Consider the following 15628-nt stretch of genomic DNA (forward strand, 5'->3'; position numbering starts at 1 on the left):
GCCCACCCAGCTCGGGGGACCCTCCTCTGGCTTCGCTTGCCCCAATTTAGGGCCAAGACCAAGCAGGAGAGACTGAGGCTCCAGTGAGAATGAGGCAGGACTTCAAATAAGCTGAAAAACAGGAATGTGGTGCTGAGAGGCCAGGGACTGAGCTGCCCTATGCCCACTGCCCGGGGCTGCCCTCCCGGCGCAGCAGGGGAACCTGGACCCTGCTCCTGTCTTTTGTGTCAAAGGAGCTCTCTGTCCTAGCAGCCCCAAGAAGCTTCACTGGAGCAACTGGTTTTCCTGAATTTCCCACACTTCTAGGCCAGTCAAGGAGCAAGGGGTGGGAGGGGAGGGAATGGGGTCAGGGGGCTCGAGGAGCCTAGAGATGGCAGCTCCCTCTCCTGCCTCCTCCCCAGGTGGTTCACGCTGCAGGGTGGCCAGCATGGCCCTTCAGGGCCCTTATCTTGGCCCGGAAGTAGGTGTACATGGCCAGCAGGCCCATGAAGGACAGGGAATAGAGCCCCACGCAGAGGCTGATGTCCAGGTAAGAGAAGCCCCCTCCCAGCACCTGCAGCCACTGGCCTCGGCCCCGCCCAGCTCGGGCCTCCAGCTGGCCCTCAGGGATGTCAACCAGCTGCTTGGAGCTTCGGCCCACGCGCCTGACCTCTGAAGGGCCCCAGAGGTGGTTCTTCTCAGCCCTGGACTCGGCCAGCAATGCAGCCCCTGTGTCTCGCTTGCTCAAGTGCCACTGCCCACGCGGCTGCTCCCGCTCATTCCTCTGAAGCTCTGCCATGTGCTCAGGAGGCTCCTGGCCTGGTGCAGCTCCGAGGCCAGGGCGCAGCTTCGGGGGGCGACTTGCCTCAGGTCTCTCAGCTGGCACATCTGCGGTGGTGTTTGTGGGGGACTTCATCATCTCAGGCTTCCCAGGGTACAGAGTTGAATTCTGGCTTTCCAGCTCCAGGGCTCCCATCGCCAGCTCTGCGGCGGCTGCCACATTCTGCGCGTCCCTCCGGGCAGCTGACCCAGCTGCAGGGAAGTCCAGGATGATGTTGCTTGGGGAGAAGTGGGCCTTGAGGAAGTTGAGGGTGGCTTCCACGTCCCACACGGGCACATCCAGGCGTTCATTGTGGCAGGCAGAACAAAGTTCACGGGGCGGCCACTGCACCTTGGGGAACTGGGGGTCCTCGCTGGGGGCACCTACAGAGGGAAGCATACACAGGCTGGTGGTGACGTCGGTCCCACCCGAAAGCCCAGACCACACTCCTCCACTCAGAACGCCAGCTTCCTTGTCTGCAGAAAGGGATCGCCACTGCCCTTCCAGAGGATGGGTAATTAGAAAATACAGATTACAAACACTAGCCCACAGTGGGAGCTCAACAGATGGCAGCCTGGAGGAGGAGGCGGATCCGCCTACCCCTCAGCCCCAGCCCTCCGTGGTTTTCCAGGAAAGCATGAAGAGCACCATCTCAGTCATTTCCCAGTGTTGGCCAGACCCACTGTCCTGCTTTGTGGACTTTACAACCAGCCTTTACCCCAGTACCAGACATGGGAAAGGGCAAGAATACTCATTTTGATCTGTTTTGCAGTCTTTGGTTGGTCTGCTCGTGTTTGTCTTTTTTTGCATTTTTCTGACATTTTCCAAATTATACAAACTGCGCAAATAGGTTACTTTGTCAGTTCAAGGGAAAATGTGTTTTCAAGCAAGAGGCAGCTGCTCATGGCAATCCTTGCTTTCACCCAGCAGCAGCCCTCTGGGGTAGGGGTGGGCTCCAAGGGGTAGTTGGGGGGGGAGACCTGAGGGGTACTTGGAAGAGTCAGGATGCTGCTGGGGCTGCAGGCTGTTGGTACCCCAGGTGGGGCCAGCCCTCTAGGCAGCCTCTGGATGAGTCCCAGAGGGTGAGCCATGGCCACCAGCCCCTCACACAGCGTTGCCCAGGGAATGCATCAGCCCATCCCTTCTGTAGAAGCACCTCTCCTAAAGGTTTTAATAGGGGGACAAGTTGTTGACTACAAGGAAGCAGGAGCAGCAGCAGCAAGTGGCATGCAAGTCGGAATTGTTATTTTGGGGAGGGGACAACAAGCAGAGTCAAGGGTCCAGTCATGAGTCATAGTGATCAGGCCTTACGGATGGGGCTCTCAGCTTGTGCCCAGTAATTTGAGTTTCTTCTGAAAGGACCCCATCAGAGAGGGGAGGGAACCACCCTGCTTCTGGCCTCTCAGGGAGAGGCCCCGGCTCCTGGCCCTCCAGCGGCAGCTGGGAGCCTGCCGAGGTCAAGGGGCTGAAGGGTCAAATGGAGCATTTGGTGGCAGGGGTGGGGCGGGGCAGGGGGAAGGAGAAGACAGGCACGTCTTCCTTTCAAAGTTCGATAGGAGGCCCCAGGAGACCACGACCAAGTGCAGGCGCCTGCACCACCACCTGCTCCATTCAGCTCCTTTAACCTCGGCTCCGCCCTGGTCTCCCACCCCTGGGAGGCTGTCACAGCCACGTGCACCGCTCTCTCCCGACACACAGACTGCCTCCTGTCCACAGATGGCTCCCTCCCCACCCAGCTCCCTGGAGTTTAATGTGTTTGCCTGTTACAGCCATCAGACTCCTGATGAGGAAAACGAAGCACCATAATGAGGGAACGCAGAGGGCAAGGCTCCCTCCTGGGAGCCGGTGCCTGGTATTTCCAGGAATGACCTGGTCTCCTCCAGCCCCTTCTCTCATCAGACCCTTCCCAGGGAGAGAGAACCCCAGCTCCCTCCACCCTAGCAGTTTGAGTAAGGGGCCAACAGCCAGAAAGCGGAGCAGGGGAGGCGGGAGAGGGACCCCAGTAGGCTAGAGAGGGGCCCTAGAGCAGGGAAAGAGTCAGCAACGGCATGGGAAGACCAGGGTCTTATGGTGTCAAAGCCTTGGTTTCCTCATGTCGAAAATGGGGTTGATGATACTGGCATTGGTTAACAGGCCTGGGCTGTGACTGAGGGGACAATGAGTGTCCCTTCCCCAACTTTTGGCCTAAGACTCCAAAGTGTCCCCACCCCCTCGTCCCCCACAGGTGACTCCAGCCTTGGGGATGGCCCTTCCTTACCTGCAAGGCGAGCATTGACCCTGTTGTGGCTAGACCAGAGCCAGAGAACAGCGGCGTTGGGACTCCCCACCCGGTGCATGGAGGCAGCAGCCATCTGCTCGAAGTGGCCAGCGCAGTCTCGGCAGCCAAAGAAGTAGTGCACGTAGCCTCGGATGGCTGGGAGGACCTCCTGGGCCTTGGCTACAGGGGAGAGGAGACGCCATGCACCAGCCCTTCAGGCTGCCAGCCCCACAGCCGTTGCCTCCCCAGGCCACCCTGCCGTCCCCCATCCTGCCGTGGCCACCCCTGCACACGTGCCGCACACCCCAGCCTATGCCAGCACAGGCCCAGTGTCCTCTTGTCTGCTTCTTTACCTGCCAGGGTCACTTTACAGGAGACCCCATCCCCCCAAAACTCCTAAACCTGGATCCCCTTCCCTGCCACTAACCTGGGCACTTGTCACTCACACCCAGGACAAAGTCCACACTCTTCGGCAGGACACTCAGGTTCTTTGTGACATGGTGAGAGAGGTCAGCAGGGGCCACAAGGCCACCGCCCTAGCCCCTGGCCCCTCCTCCCCTGCCCACTCATGCTGCCGTCCGACTTGCTTCCACCATGCCTCACCTCCCTCGGGCCTGGACCTGGCCTGTACACGCCCTTCCTAATCTGTCTCCATCTCTCCTCGCTGTCCCCTTCCATTCCCCCCACCCCCACCCACCCTGGACTGGCATCAGCAAAGGCCTATTAGCCAGCCCCACTTTCTTGCTCTAAGTGAAACCAGGCTCCCCGCTGAAGATACCACTCCTAATCCAACATGCCCCTCCTAAGCCCTTCACCCTCAGGCTCCAGGGCTGCTGGTGCTTGCCTCCAAGCTCGCTCCTTCCTACCGCAAACCTCCCAGGCCTTTAGAAGCCAATCTCCTGCTTTTACCCCTCCATGCAGCAGGACGTTGGCACCCTACTCTCTTGTCACTCCTGGCAAGGTGAGACCCGCAGCAGCCCACGCCTGCCTCTCTCTCCTCTGCCTTCTCAGCTTGGTCTTCTGCACCCAGCACAAGTGCCCACCTCCCCACCACAAGGCCTCACCACATGGCCCTGGCGGTGCTCAGCCTCTGTCTCCGCTGCTGCAGGGGTTGCCCCACTCCTCACCTCCAGGATTTCACTCCCGTTAATGTTTTCTTTCTTTACTGCGTCATCCATTTATCCCCGATAAGGGATCATTCCAACTGGGGAAAAGGATGATCATAAAGAAATTCCCTCTAACCCAGTCATGTCCCAGTTCCTGTTCATTATCTCCAGAATCTTGCCTCCTGGTCTCTCTTCAGCCAAATCCAACCAGGCCATTACCTCCACTACACCACTGACACAGCCCTTGCTAGAGATGTCCTCATCTTGCACCACCTCCAGCAGCACTGGCCCCAGTGACTACACCTCCATCTGAACTCTGGGGCCCCCTTGAAATCACCATTGCCTCTCCCTTTCAGCCTCCTTTGCTAGTGGTTTGATGCTCAGGATTCAGTCCTCAGCACTCTTCTCTACCTCCCTACCAGGGAGCTCATCCAGTCCCATGGCTTGAGCTCTGAGGCTACTAACGACTATAAAGCTGATCTCTCTATTCCCCACCTCTCCCTGGAACTCCAGACTCAGCTGTGCACACCTCCATTGGGAGGTCTATTGACACAAAGCAGGCCATTGATTCCACCATCCCACCCCGAGCCCGACTCCTCGGCTTACAGGACCGTCATCCATCAGAGGCTCAGGCCCCACAACCCTGGAGTCCACCCAAGTCCTGCTTCCCACATACCCTTCCTCCAATCTATCAGTAAGTCCCTCAGCTCTGCCTTTAACATATCCCCAAATCTGACCACTTCCTCCAGGGGCACACTGACAACCCTAGTCCAGACCTGACCACCACTGCTGGGCGAGCTCCGCAGCTTGCTCCTCAGCCGCCCTGCCTCCCCCTGCCCTGCAGTAGCCCATCCTCCACCTTTCTAAAGTGTTAACAGTCTGTCACTTCCGTTAGCCTCTCCAGTTGCTTCTCAAAATGACAACACCAACCTCCAAACCCTGCCCTCGCCAAGGCCTCTGAGCCAACGAGCGCTCACCTCCGCCCCCGGCCTCTCTCTGCAGCCTCACCTCCCTCCCTCTGGCCACAGCAGCCTTCTTTTGGTGCTGCCCACACACCAGGCTTTTCCTTTGCACCTGCTGGTCTCCGGCCTGTGCTATGGGCCGAATTATGTCCCCCCAAATTCCTATGTTGAAGCCCTAATCCCCAGCCTCTCAGAATGTGGCCGTATTTGGAGACAGGGTCTTTAAAGAGGTAGTGAAGGTAAAATAAGGTCATTTGGTGGGCCCTAATCCAATAGGACTGGTGTCCTTGCAGGAAGAGGAAATTTGGACATGGATTGGGAGAGGGACAACTGCATGGAGACACAGGGAGAAGACGACCACCGCCCACCCAAGGAGACAGGCTGGAAGAAACCGGCACCGACACCTCCACCTTGCACTTCAGCCTCCAGAACTCAGACAACAGATGTCTACTGTCTGAGCCCCAGCCTGACATTCATCAGCGCAGCCCAAGGACACCAATACAGCCTGGGAGACTCTCTTCCCAGACGCCCCACACTGCCTTCTCCTCTCCACGTGGGTCCCAGCACCAGGCTCTCCACAGGGAAGCCTTCCCCAGACCCCTCTCCGGACAGCACCCACTCCGGCACTGCTTTGCTTTGTCTTCCTCAGCATTCGTCATCATGGCTGAAGCCATCCCTCTGTGTCTGTCTCTTGCCACTCAGATACCGGCCCTGCAGGGGCAGGGACCTGTCTCATATGCTGCTGTGTCCCCGGCACCTGCAGCATCACATGGCATGGTGGAGATGCTCCATACACACTGGCTTCCCACACCACTGCCTGGCAGTTCCTCTGATTCACGGGGCTCTGCACAGGCCGCTCCCTCTGCTGGGATGCTCCTCTCCTGGCGGAATCCCTACTCACCCATCACCCCTCAACTCACTCCGTGAGGCCTTGGGCCCCTTCCCAATGGCGTCGAGCCTGTCCTCTCTTCACCCCCACATCCTTCTCTCCGCCACGGCCCTAGCCCCAGTGCACCGCAGGCCTCTCTGTCCCCCTGCCTCACAGTAGAGGTCCACCAAGAGGGAGCACTGTTGCCCTTTTCACCCATGTATCTATCCTCCAAGCCAAGCCGCAGCCTGATAGAAACCTGGCTCCTCAATCAGTGTGGACTGAAGCGCATCCTTTCAGTCTCCAAAAGCAGGTGTGGGGCAGCGTGGCCGGACAGCACGGTGGTGCAGTTTGTGGACAATCCAAGGCAGCAGGGGAAATGTGTTTCCCCAACTTCCCCCAGGAAATTGTTTTTCAGTGGGAAGCGCAATAAAATTGCTCAAAGTGCCTGCTATGTATCAGCTATGTAACTGTAAAATACACGTTTTTTTCTTTGTTTAACAGTATAAAAAAAACAGAATCACAAATTTTTCATGAAGACTGAAAGCAAAGCAAACTATAAGCCCGGAGAAAGCCAGGGAGAGGCCTCAGCCCCAGAGCTCCCGGGGCCGAGAACAGGACTGCGTAAATTCCCAGAGTCCGCTCCCTCCTGGGATCGGTTCTATTCTGGCCGTGTGGGGCTACCTGCGGCTACAGCAATCCAGCCAGAGCCCCAAGGCTGACTCTCCCCATCCTCTGGCAGCTGGGAGCTAGTGGCGCAATTCAAGGGAGCTGCCCTGCTCCCTCTCCCCTTGGAGGGCTGAACAGAGCAGGGTCGGAGGCACAGTAGGGTGAACGGGCCCTGGACATACCTGCTTCCTGTGAGTGGTCTACATTTTGCCGAGCTGCCTGCACAGTCAGGAAGTGGAAGAGGACCCACAGGGAGCAGGGAAAGCCCCGGAAATGTGGCTCACTCCCCTGGCAGCCAATCCAGTTCACTTTCTTGGCAAGAACGGCACCCTGAGGGACACACGAGTGTGAGTGCACATATGGAGAAGGAAAAGGATGAGAGAGGCAGAGAAAGAAGCTTCTAGGAGACACAGCCCTAAGACAAATGAGGTCCTCAGTCTATCACCTCGAAGGTGGCATTTCCCTTTCACCAGCTCCACCCACTGAAGCAGCAGCAGACCTAAAAAGCTGTGACCCAGATCAAGTTGCATCTCGTTCCAGCCTCAACTTCCCCAGCTGTAACACAAGGGGGTTATCTCTGAGGTCCCTTTGAGATTTGACGCCCTACAAGTCTACAAGGTTTTACACCTCTGCTGGCTGCAGTGACCCACTTTTGCAAACAGCAGCATGAGCAGGAGCCCAGAAGGTGCCTTAGAGAGGGCCAGGGAGGCCATGCTGAGCAGCACCACACGCTAAGAGGCAGCACAGGGTAGCTGTTAAAAACTCTGGTGTCTCACCAAGTTTTCATCCAGCCCAAACACTTACTGGCTGCATGATCCCAGACAAGTTGCTTAACCTCTTCAAAGTACTGTTTCTTCATCTGCTAAATGGGGAGAATATCTACCTTCCACTAACATTATGAGGATTAAATGAGATGTGCGCATAGGGAGCTCAATCAATAGTCATTTATTGATTATTAAAGGAAGGACCAACCAAGATCACTGACTCCCTGATGCAAACTGGCAAAGAAGGTTGGAGATGACAGGGTTAACCCCTTGCACTCTCATAAATACGGAGGATGGAGAGATCGTTATTTGCTTCCCAGACTCACCTCTTTCCTGTCGTCCAGGGCAGTTTTAAAGAAACTGTAGGGAATTTTATTTCTCTTCTGCCTCTTGAGCCATTCATTCACGGAGTGCAGGAAGTTCTGGACTAAGGGCCGGCCAGGGAAATACTGTGGGGAGGAACAAGCGGAAGCTGGAGAGTGAAAAGCAATTCCCCAAGTTCCCTGTCCTGCAGATGGTAGGAAGCTATGCAGAAGAAGGCGGGGGGCGGTGGGCGGGGGGGGCAGTGGGGAGGAGGTTGTGGAAAGTTCCAAAACCACCAGGAAAACATTCTAACTAAGACACAAATGTGACTTCTGTACTACCTTTGCTCTGGGACAGCTGGTAAGGCTAGAAGACGGGGTAGGGAAGGTGCTCGCTCTAAGAGTGCTGGGGTCCTGGAAGTCTCCCGCTCTCAGACCTCAGGCTCCTGTGCAGCACCCCCCGACCATGTGCCACCACTGCGAGGAAGGCTGGAGCACTTGTGCCCCTTGCCAGGGCTGCTGGGAGCCCTGGGCCACACAGTCCTGTCTTTGGGTGGTCCTCGGATACAGCTGACTTGCCAACTTACGGGCCAGCTGGGCCAGGTGGGCACGAGACCTTTCATTTGGATTCCATGGGCTGCCAGTGAGGACCAGCCAGGCCAGGGACTCACAGCCAAGATCCAGATCTTGATGGTAACTCCCAGTGGTCTCTGAGGAGCATGAAAAGCTACTCTGACAATAAGTCAACTCAAATCTGATTAGTATCAGCACTTTAAAACCACAAGGACTCCAGGGAGGAGGACGTATGTGTGTATGTGTGTGTGTGTGCACGTGTGTACGTGTGCACAGCACAAGGGGTGGAGGGCAGGAGAAAGAGAGGCACAGCAGTGAACTGGTCAGATAAAACCATAAAGAGGCTGGCCAAGGGGATAAGGACCCTGAGAAACTCACAGCAAAGAAAGCAAAAACAAACACTTGAGAGAAGGATACTGGAGACACGAATGGTAACTAAACAGGAAAACCTGCTAACAGATCCATTCCTCTGAGAAAGCCATTAAATATTCCTATCAAACATTGGGCTGGACACCTTCCCCCAGAGTGAGAAGTGGCCGGAAAAGACCACGCTTTGACACGTGCCCTCCTGGTGAGCCCACATGGGCCTCTGGAACTCACACACAAATTTACAGCTTGAAGTCAGCACTTCTCACTGACCTTCGCCATCATCCCGACTTGGAAACTTCCGCCTTCTAAGGCGACAGTGCCAGGATGGATGAATTAAGGAGCTCTGGACAACTGGGAGCAAGGAAACCCTGGTGCCCACACGCCACCCAGTGGCCGCTTCTGCCAGCTGCTCACAGGAGGGAACACGGACTGGGAGAGGCCAGGGGGGAGGGCACCGGCAGGACATGCAGAGGGCCTCCTGACTGACCGGGCACCTGCAGGGCTGGCAGCTCGTCAGGGAGAGCCAGCAGTGTGCACTGGCACCCTTAGGCGTTCGGGCCTGTGAGCACCACGCACTTGGTGGTAATGGGCATGGGCTGGATGCCAGTGGGTGTGGCTCCCTGCCCAGCCCCTCACTAGCTGGAGGACCCTGGCAAGGTGCTTTAGTTCTCTGGGGCTTTGTTTCACCTTCTATGAAACAGAGATCATACTAGAAGCCATGCTGTGGAGTCTGCTCTGAGAAACAGAATGAGGAGCTAATATACAAAGAACACGGCAGGCGCCGGCAGGGCTGAAGAAATGGTAGCTGCTAGGATACTACTATTCAGGAAGAAGCTACCCAAGCAAGGCAAGTACCGGAATGCTCTGCAGACCCCAGGGGATGTGTGGGCAAAACCCAAATAGAGGGTCTCCAGGCCCGTGCCCCCGATGCCTCTGCTGCTACTGCTCGGCATACCTGGCTTCCCTCTGTCCTCCACCCCACTGCTAGCCCTGCCCTGAAGGCCCTGGCTCTGGCAGGGCAGGCACCTTCATCTCAAGCTCATTCCCAGCCCTTGCTGAAGGCAGAGACTCAGCAGGCACAGAGAGGGTGATGCTTAAGCCTGTGCCCAGCTCAGGGACTTTCTGTATCTCATTCTTTTCCCCCATCCCGGCTGCAAACAGCCCCACTGGGGACAAAGAAAACAGCAGGTTTGAGCACAGCTGAGAGATGCAAGCGACACACAAGCCGATCTTGCTGGGGTGACTCCTTTGGAAAGTACTGGACTAGGGTGGTGGGGTGTCTGAGGCATGCCAGGAAAGCACGCTGGGGGCTCTCCCTCATGGGTCAGGAGGAGGGACCATACATGGGACCGTTCTAGACTTTTCCCCTCTAAGTCTCTAGGTTGTCAACCCCAGGTCTCTGCACTATGAGGACCAGATAGCTCTTAGCCTTGGAGGAAAGGTCTCTATTATGGCAATGGACTGAAGAACAAGGGCTCATTTTGCATGGGACTTCAGTGAGGGGCCAACGACTGTCCTGCCTTAGGCTGAAATGTCCCTGTCAGGCCCTCTCAGTGTCACCACGCATGCATGTGACCAAGCCAGGGGGCCAGGACAGGGAGGTGGGAAGAAGGATCAGGCTGGCAGGAAGTTCCCAAGGAGAGGCACAAATCACCCGAGGGCAGCCCCAGCTTCCTGCAGACCCGCACTGAGGAGGGCGGGCTCAGATCCGGGCCCCAGGGCCAAGGGAGGCTGAGCCAGCAGCCAAACCGGAAGCGCCCAGAGCCGCATCTGACTCAGCAGTACTGAGCAGCAGAGTCCCGGGTTTCCAGCAGAGACGCAATGGCCAAGATCTGGAACCAAAGGGAAGGGCGCAGAGAGGAAGTGGCAGCCACCTCTCACCTTCAGAGAGGAAGGAGCGCAGGCTCAAGGCCTAACCAGAACACCTCCGGGCTGGCAGAACAAAGGCATGGCACTTGAGCTCCCTGGACCTCTTAAATAGGGGTGGACAAAATAAACCACCCGCCTCATAGAGTAGTTAACAGGATTAAATCCTAGACAAACATCAGGTCCTCAATAAATAGGAGCTACCCTTCGTGGAGTAGCCACCTTCCCGGGGAAACTATAAAGGAATAAAGAAGGCATGGCCAGGGCCAAGGATTGGGTCAGACTGGCAGGGAAGCAAGGAGTATCAGAAGAGCATCGTCTCCTTCGCCAGGGTGTCCTAGGGGTCCTGCTTTCCCAGTGACCACGGCAAGGGGTGGGAAGCCACACTGGGGCTCTGACTGAGGACTCAGGCAGGTAGAGCCACAGTCGCTCAATCAGCTGGAAATATCTCCAGGTGGGGGACACGGGCCCTGTGTCCCACCCACAGTGCTGCATGGGGCAGGGTTGTCCCTGGCAGTGTGGGGCTGGTGTGGGGTATGGCTGAGGCTGGAGGGTATCACCTATGGTGGACAGGGAGAGCTGTGGGTCTCCCTGTGTCCAGCCAGACCATGGGCTTCTGGAGGGAGGGGCTGACGGGGTGCCCAGCTTACAGGAACGCACACTGACCATGAGTGGAATTGCACAGACAAGAGAAGCCATGGCCCTGCTCACCTTGGCCAGCACTGCCACAAACTTTTTCAGGGCCACCAGGCGCTGCCCTTCCAGGACCGGGAACCTGCCCACTTCTATCCGCAGGATGTAGTGCAGTGCAGATTCCAGGTCAGCCATGTAGATCTTGGAGCTGAGGACCCAGAGGGAGATAGAGAGAGAAAGGAGTATTAACCATGGTGCAGGGGCTGCAAGGAGCATCCAGGGCTAAAGGGAGAGAAGAGAAGGGCACTGCTGATGGTCACAGAGTCTTGTAAGTTACCACTGGCTTCTGCCAGAAATGTGCTGTGTGACCTTGGGTAAATTACCTAATTTCTCTGAGCCTCAATTCCTCATCTGTAAGATATGAATAATAACACACTGCTCACAGGTAAGTTGCTGAGAGGATCAAATAAAAGCACAAATGTAAAAAACTCTCAGCAGCTCCTGGCAGGGAGTAGGAGTTTTCTCTCTCCAGGCCCACAGCCAGCCCCTCCTGCAACTCACTAATCAGGCCAGCTCTGAGCCAAGATCACTAGACATAATCAGACCAGCAGGTTCATACACATGACATGGCTCTGGAAAAACTGTGCCCTCTCTGAAAGACCAGGGTTTAGCTGCCCACCAAGGCTGGGAAATGGCGCCTGGGGGCAGGAGGGGAAGCAGGGCCTGTGTTTCTTTCAGGGCTGATGTGCTCACAGCTGCCGGACCTCACATCTCAGGTGGGCCCATCTCACACCTCTCCGCGGCCTTCAGGGAAGGGCCGGAGGCTCCATGCTGGCCCCAGGCCCATCATGCTGGGGTCCAGCCTCAGGGTTCTGATGGCAGGCGCCAGGAAAGTTGGGTGCCTCTTCCCCTGTCTCTTGAGACCTGGGTTCTGGCCTCAGTTTGACCGTGAGCTAGTACTGTAAGCTTGGGCAACTCAGTTGACTTTCCTGGGCCTCAGTCAGCTCAACTGTAAAACACATGACTTGCTCCTGCCCCCACTACCTCCTGAGGTTGGAAAGAGCCAATAAGGTCAACTGACGGGGTACGCACTGTGGCTGCCTATGCTCCCCCTCAGGGCAAGGTCTCCTCTGTGCTCCACTTTGGTGTCCTTGGGCCTCAGTTTACCTCTCCATTCCTATGCCCTGCCTCCAGAAGTGGCCCCAGCACTGAATGAGGTAACACAGGGAAGGTGCCCAGCACAGAGCCTGGCACATACACCAGCCCAAGCTATTACAAGAACGTCAATGGTTTGCATAATTGTAATGATCCAATGATTACAATGATCATTCATAATGACGGAATGATCGTAATGATCACACCACTCCTCACTCTCTCTTTCCTTCTCCCTTGATCTACTAAAAGTCTCTCCATCTGGCACTTTCCACCCTTAAAGTCCCTCATGCTAGGATGCAAAATCCTTCTTGCAATCACCTTTCCCCCACTGTCTCGTGCATCCCCTTGTGAGGGGCACCGTCCTGGCCAGCTCTGAGCTCCCTGGTCAGACATTTCCACCTAGTATGCAGCTGGTACCAGTGCAGGATGTCTACAGCTCTGTCTCACTGCCCAACCACAACAGAAAAGGCATGGCGCCTCAGAGAAAAAAGCAGCGCTCTCATGCTTACAACTGTGGACACACACACAGGTGACCTGAAAAGGCAGTGAGCTCACTGACACCACAGGCATTCAACTGAGGTTGGGTGCCTTCCTAGAAGGGATGCCGTAGGGTCTGCACAAGCAGGGACTGCATCTGCCTGTACATACCTGCATCCACAGTGCCTAGCACGTAGTGAGTACTCCAAAATATTGACTGCAGAAATAATTGCTTGGGTGGGAAGTTGGTCTGGAGGCCTCAGAGTGTCCTTGCACGCAGATTCCCCATTTGTGAGCAGAGTTAAGCTGAAGGAGTGTGGGCGTGGAAGGTGTTCATTCCCTCATGAAGGATGGCTGCCAGTGCCAGCCAGCATTCCCCAGGCAGCCCCGGCCCCGCAACAGACACCAGAGGGACCGCAGCTAAATGCTGCTCCCACACATCAAAGGCCCCTGAGCATGGCCAGCCCCCAGGGTGGGGGACAGCCTGGCTCAGAATGTACACACTAATCGTATGACAAGGAAGAAGAATGAGCAAGAGGGCGTGGGTGTGAAGGTGTGGTGGTCTGTGATCAGAGGAGGGAGAAGATGTGAGGAGAACCAGGGGTGGCCTTACCGATCTGCAAATTTCCAAACAGTGGGAGCTATCTTGTTAGCAGTGGTTGGTGCAACTGTGGTCTGGGCGGCCTCCCTGGTGAGCCCAGAGAGTCTCTGCAGGTAAGCGGTATAGAAGGACCTGGATTCCATGAGCCTGTGAGGGCACAGAACCAGGGAGGAGAGGCAGTAAGTGCAGAGAACAAGATTAGAGCTAATCAATGTCAGAAGAGGAAGCAGGGTGGCTCATCAGACAGGAAGGTTTATTAAATATGTGAACGAGATTCCATCTTGTCCTCCGTGAGGCCAGAAGACGGCACCCAGGCCTCACTTTAACCTTTCTAATCACTGCACATGCTCTGGAAAGCCTCTCTGACACCAGCCTGATGTCAAACCTCAACTGGTAAGGCAATTGGGCCTGAGAATTCCCCCAGTGGCCCTCTGGCTCCAGGCAGGGCATGGATAGGCACGGGACAGCCCAGTGCCCACGGACAGGAACGGCGGGGTGTGACTCCCTTTCCCAAGGACTCCGAGGTTCAAAATGGCAGCTGCCCATCCATAAGCTCACCCTGAGGTACTATGAGTGACATTACCCCCTAAGAAGTCCAGGGAGTTTGATATGGGATTTTTAAAAAAAACAGGTAGCAACAATGACAAAGAGCCTCCAGAATTCTCTACATCTTTTTACAGTCTTTTTGGTTTCTTTCTTTTTTCCGACAGGGAGGAGTCCTCCAGGACATGAGATACCTCCTGAGCACATATTCCCTCTCACCCACAGCCAGGGTCCCTGCAGAGAGAGACGCCGGGTCCAGCAGCAGCGTGAGGGCCGCCCCGGGGGAGGTGGCATGGGACGCACGGCTTCCTTCTACTCCACCATCCTGGGTTTCTCGGTGAGCAGATGGCTCAGGAGGCAGCATCGTCACAAACAATTTTCCCCTCCACCAACTCCGAGAGAGGAGACAATGCCTTCTCTCCCCACCATCACTGGCACTTTCTGGGCCTGCCCGGAAAGCGAGTGCCTCCCTGTCCTTGGTGGCATCGCGCCTCCTGGGCCCTCTAGCAGGTGATCTGGGCCAGGGTGAGGCCGAGTGGCCACCCCACCCGGCGCCATGTGGGTCAGCACTGAGGGCCCCGAGGAGCAGCTCACCAGGCACCACAGGCAAGCCTTGCCTCCCTGGCCCAATGTTCCTGCCTGCAGGGCCCTGGCTGACATCAATCATCTGCCCAGGGAGGGCACCAAGGCACCATCTGGTGCCACTAACGGGCCATTCAGCAGCGGGAGCCTGGCAGAGGGGCTGAGGCTGGCCTGATTGTTTTCTCTCGGCATTTTGGAACTGGCTATTGTCTGGCTGCTAATGAACTTTTCTGCAATTAGAAAACCAAAGGGAGGGAGGGTCAGGCATATTTGAGTGCTTGCCAGGCCTGTAGCCTGCCAATGAGTCTGCCTGCGAACAGAAGAGGGTGGGGAAGAGGGCCAGGGCTGTGGTGGGGACATAATGAGGGTGGAGGCGACACTGGGTGTCGGGGGCTGAGGCCTCTGAGGTCTCTGAGCTGTGGAGCAGGGTCAGCGTTTCAGGCCCAGGCTCCTGATGGTGGAGGCGCTGGCCCCGCAGACAGGAGACTGCAGCTTCTCCTGCAGGGGGCTCTTCCAAAAGAACATGTTGGCCACTGTGAAAGGGCAGCCCCTCTGGGCAAGAAGGAAGGATGAGCACAGGGAGGGAGGAGAGGGGATGCCAGGAGACAGGATACTCACACGGGGATTCGGGAGACAGAGCCGTTCCGGAACAGCAGGTAGCAAGAGGGGAAGTCGGTGACACCAAACTTTCTCACCACATCGGCCTCTGTGTTCAGCACCCTGCGCACTGCCACGCCTTTGTGCTGGGACAGGTCCAGAGCCACCTGCAGGGACAGCAGGACATCTGGGGGCCAGGCCACCAGGTGGAGGGAGCCAGGGCTGGGTCCCAGCTCGGTGCCCTGTGAAGGCACCCAGATGGCAGCCGTGCTCCTTCCAGACTCTAAACCCGCAAAGAATGGACCACAGTGAAGCACGAGAGATACTCGCTATCAACGGCAGCTAACCGGTAGGTAGCAAGTGCCAATCACCGCCCAGGAGAAGAGGCCTTGGAGCTGTGCACACCACACACGCTTTAATTTCCTACGACAGTGCCAACTGGGTAGCATTTTCTTTCTAATGAAAGCAATTTGTAAAAAGCATAATAAAATGTGGTTTCATGTTA

The 15628-nt window shown here is 56.4% G+C and overlaps 1 protein-coding gene across 1 annotated transcript in view; it reads right to left on the bottom strand.

The window, feature by feature from the left end:
- Positions 1-282: 282 nt before the first annotated feature.
- The window catches only part of QSOX1 (quiescin sulfhydryl oxidase 1), a 42887-nt gene continuing 27541 nt past the window's right edge, over positions 283-15628 (bottom strand). The window contains exons 6-12 of the mRNA XM_032160853.2: positions 15145-15290; positions 13414-13548; positions 11247-11376; positions 7752-7874; positions 6844-6991; positions 3057-3236; positions 283-1182 (exon numbers count right to left, since the gene is read on the bottom strand). Of these exons, the coding sequence (XP_032016744.1) occupies positions 407-1182; positions 3057-3236; positions 6844-6991; positions 7752-7874; positions 11247-11376; positions 13414-13548; positions 15145-15290 (1638 nt within the window). The 3' untranslated portion in view covers positions 283-406. The remainder of the gene's footprint in view (positions 1183-3056; positions 3237-6843; positions 6992-7751; positions 7875-11246; positions 11377-13413; positions 13549-15144; positions 15291-15628) is intronic.

The sequence above is a fragment of the Hylobates moloch genome, unplaced genomic scaffold (assembly GCF_009828535.3).
Source record: "Hylobates moloch isolate HMO894 unplaced genomic scaffold, HMol_V3 SCAFFOLD_8, whole genome shotgun sequence".
NCBI classification, from domain to species: domain Eukaryota; kingdom Metazoa; phylum Chordata; class Mammalia; order Primates; family Hylobatidae; genus Hylobates; species Hylobates moloch.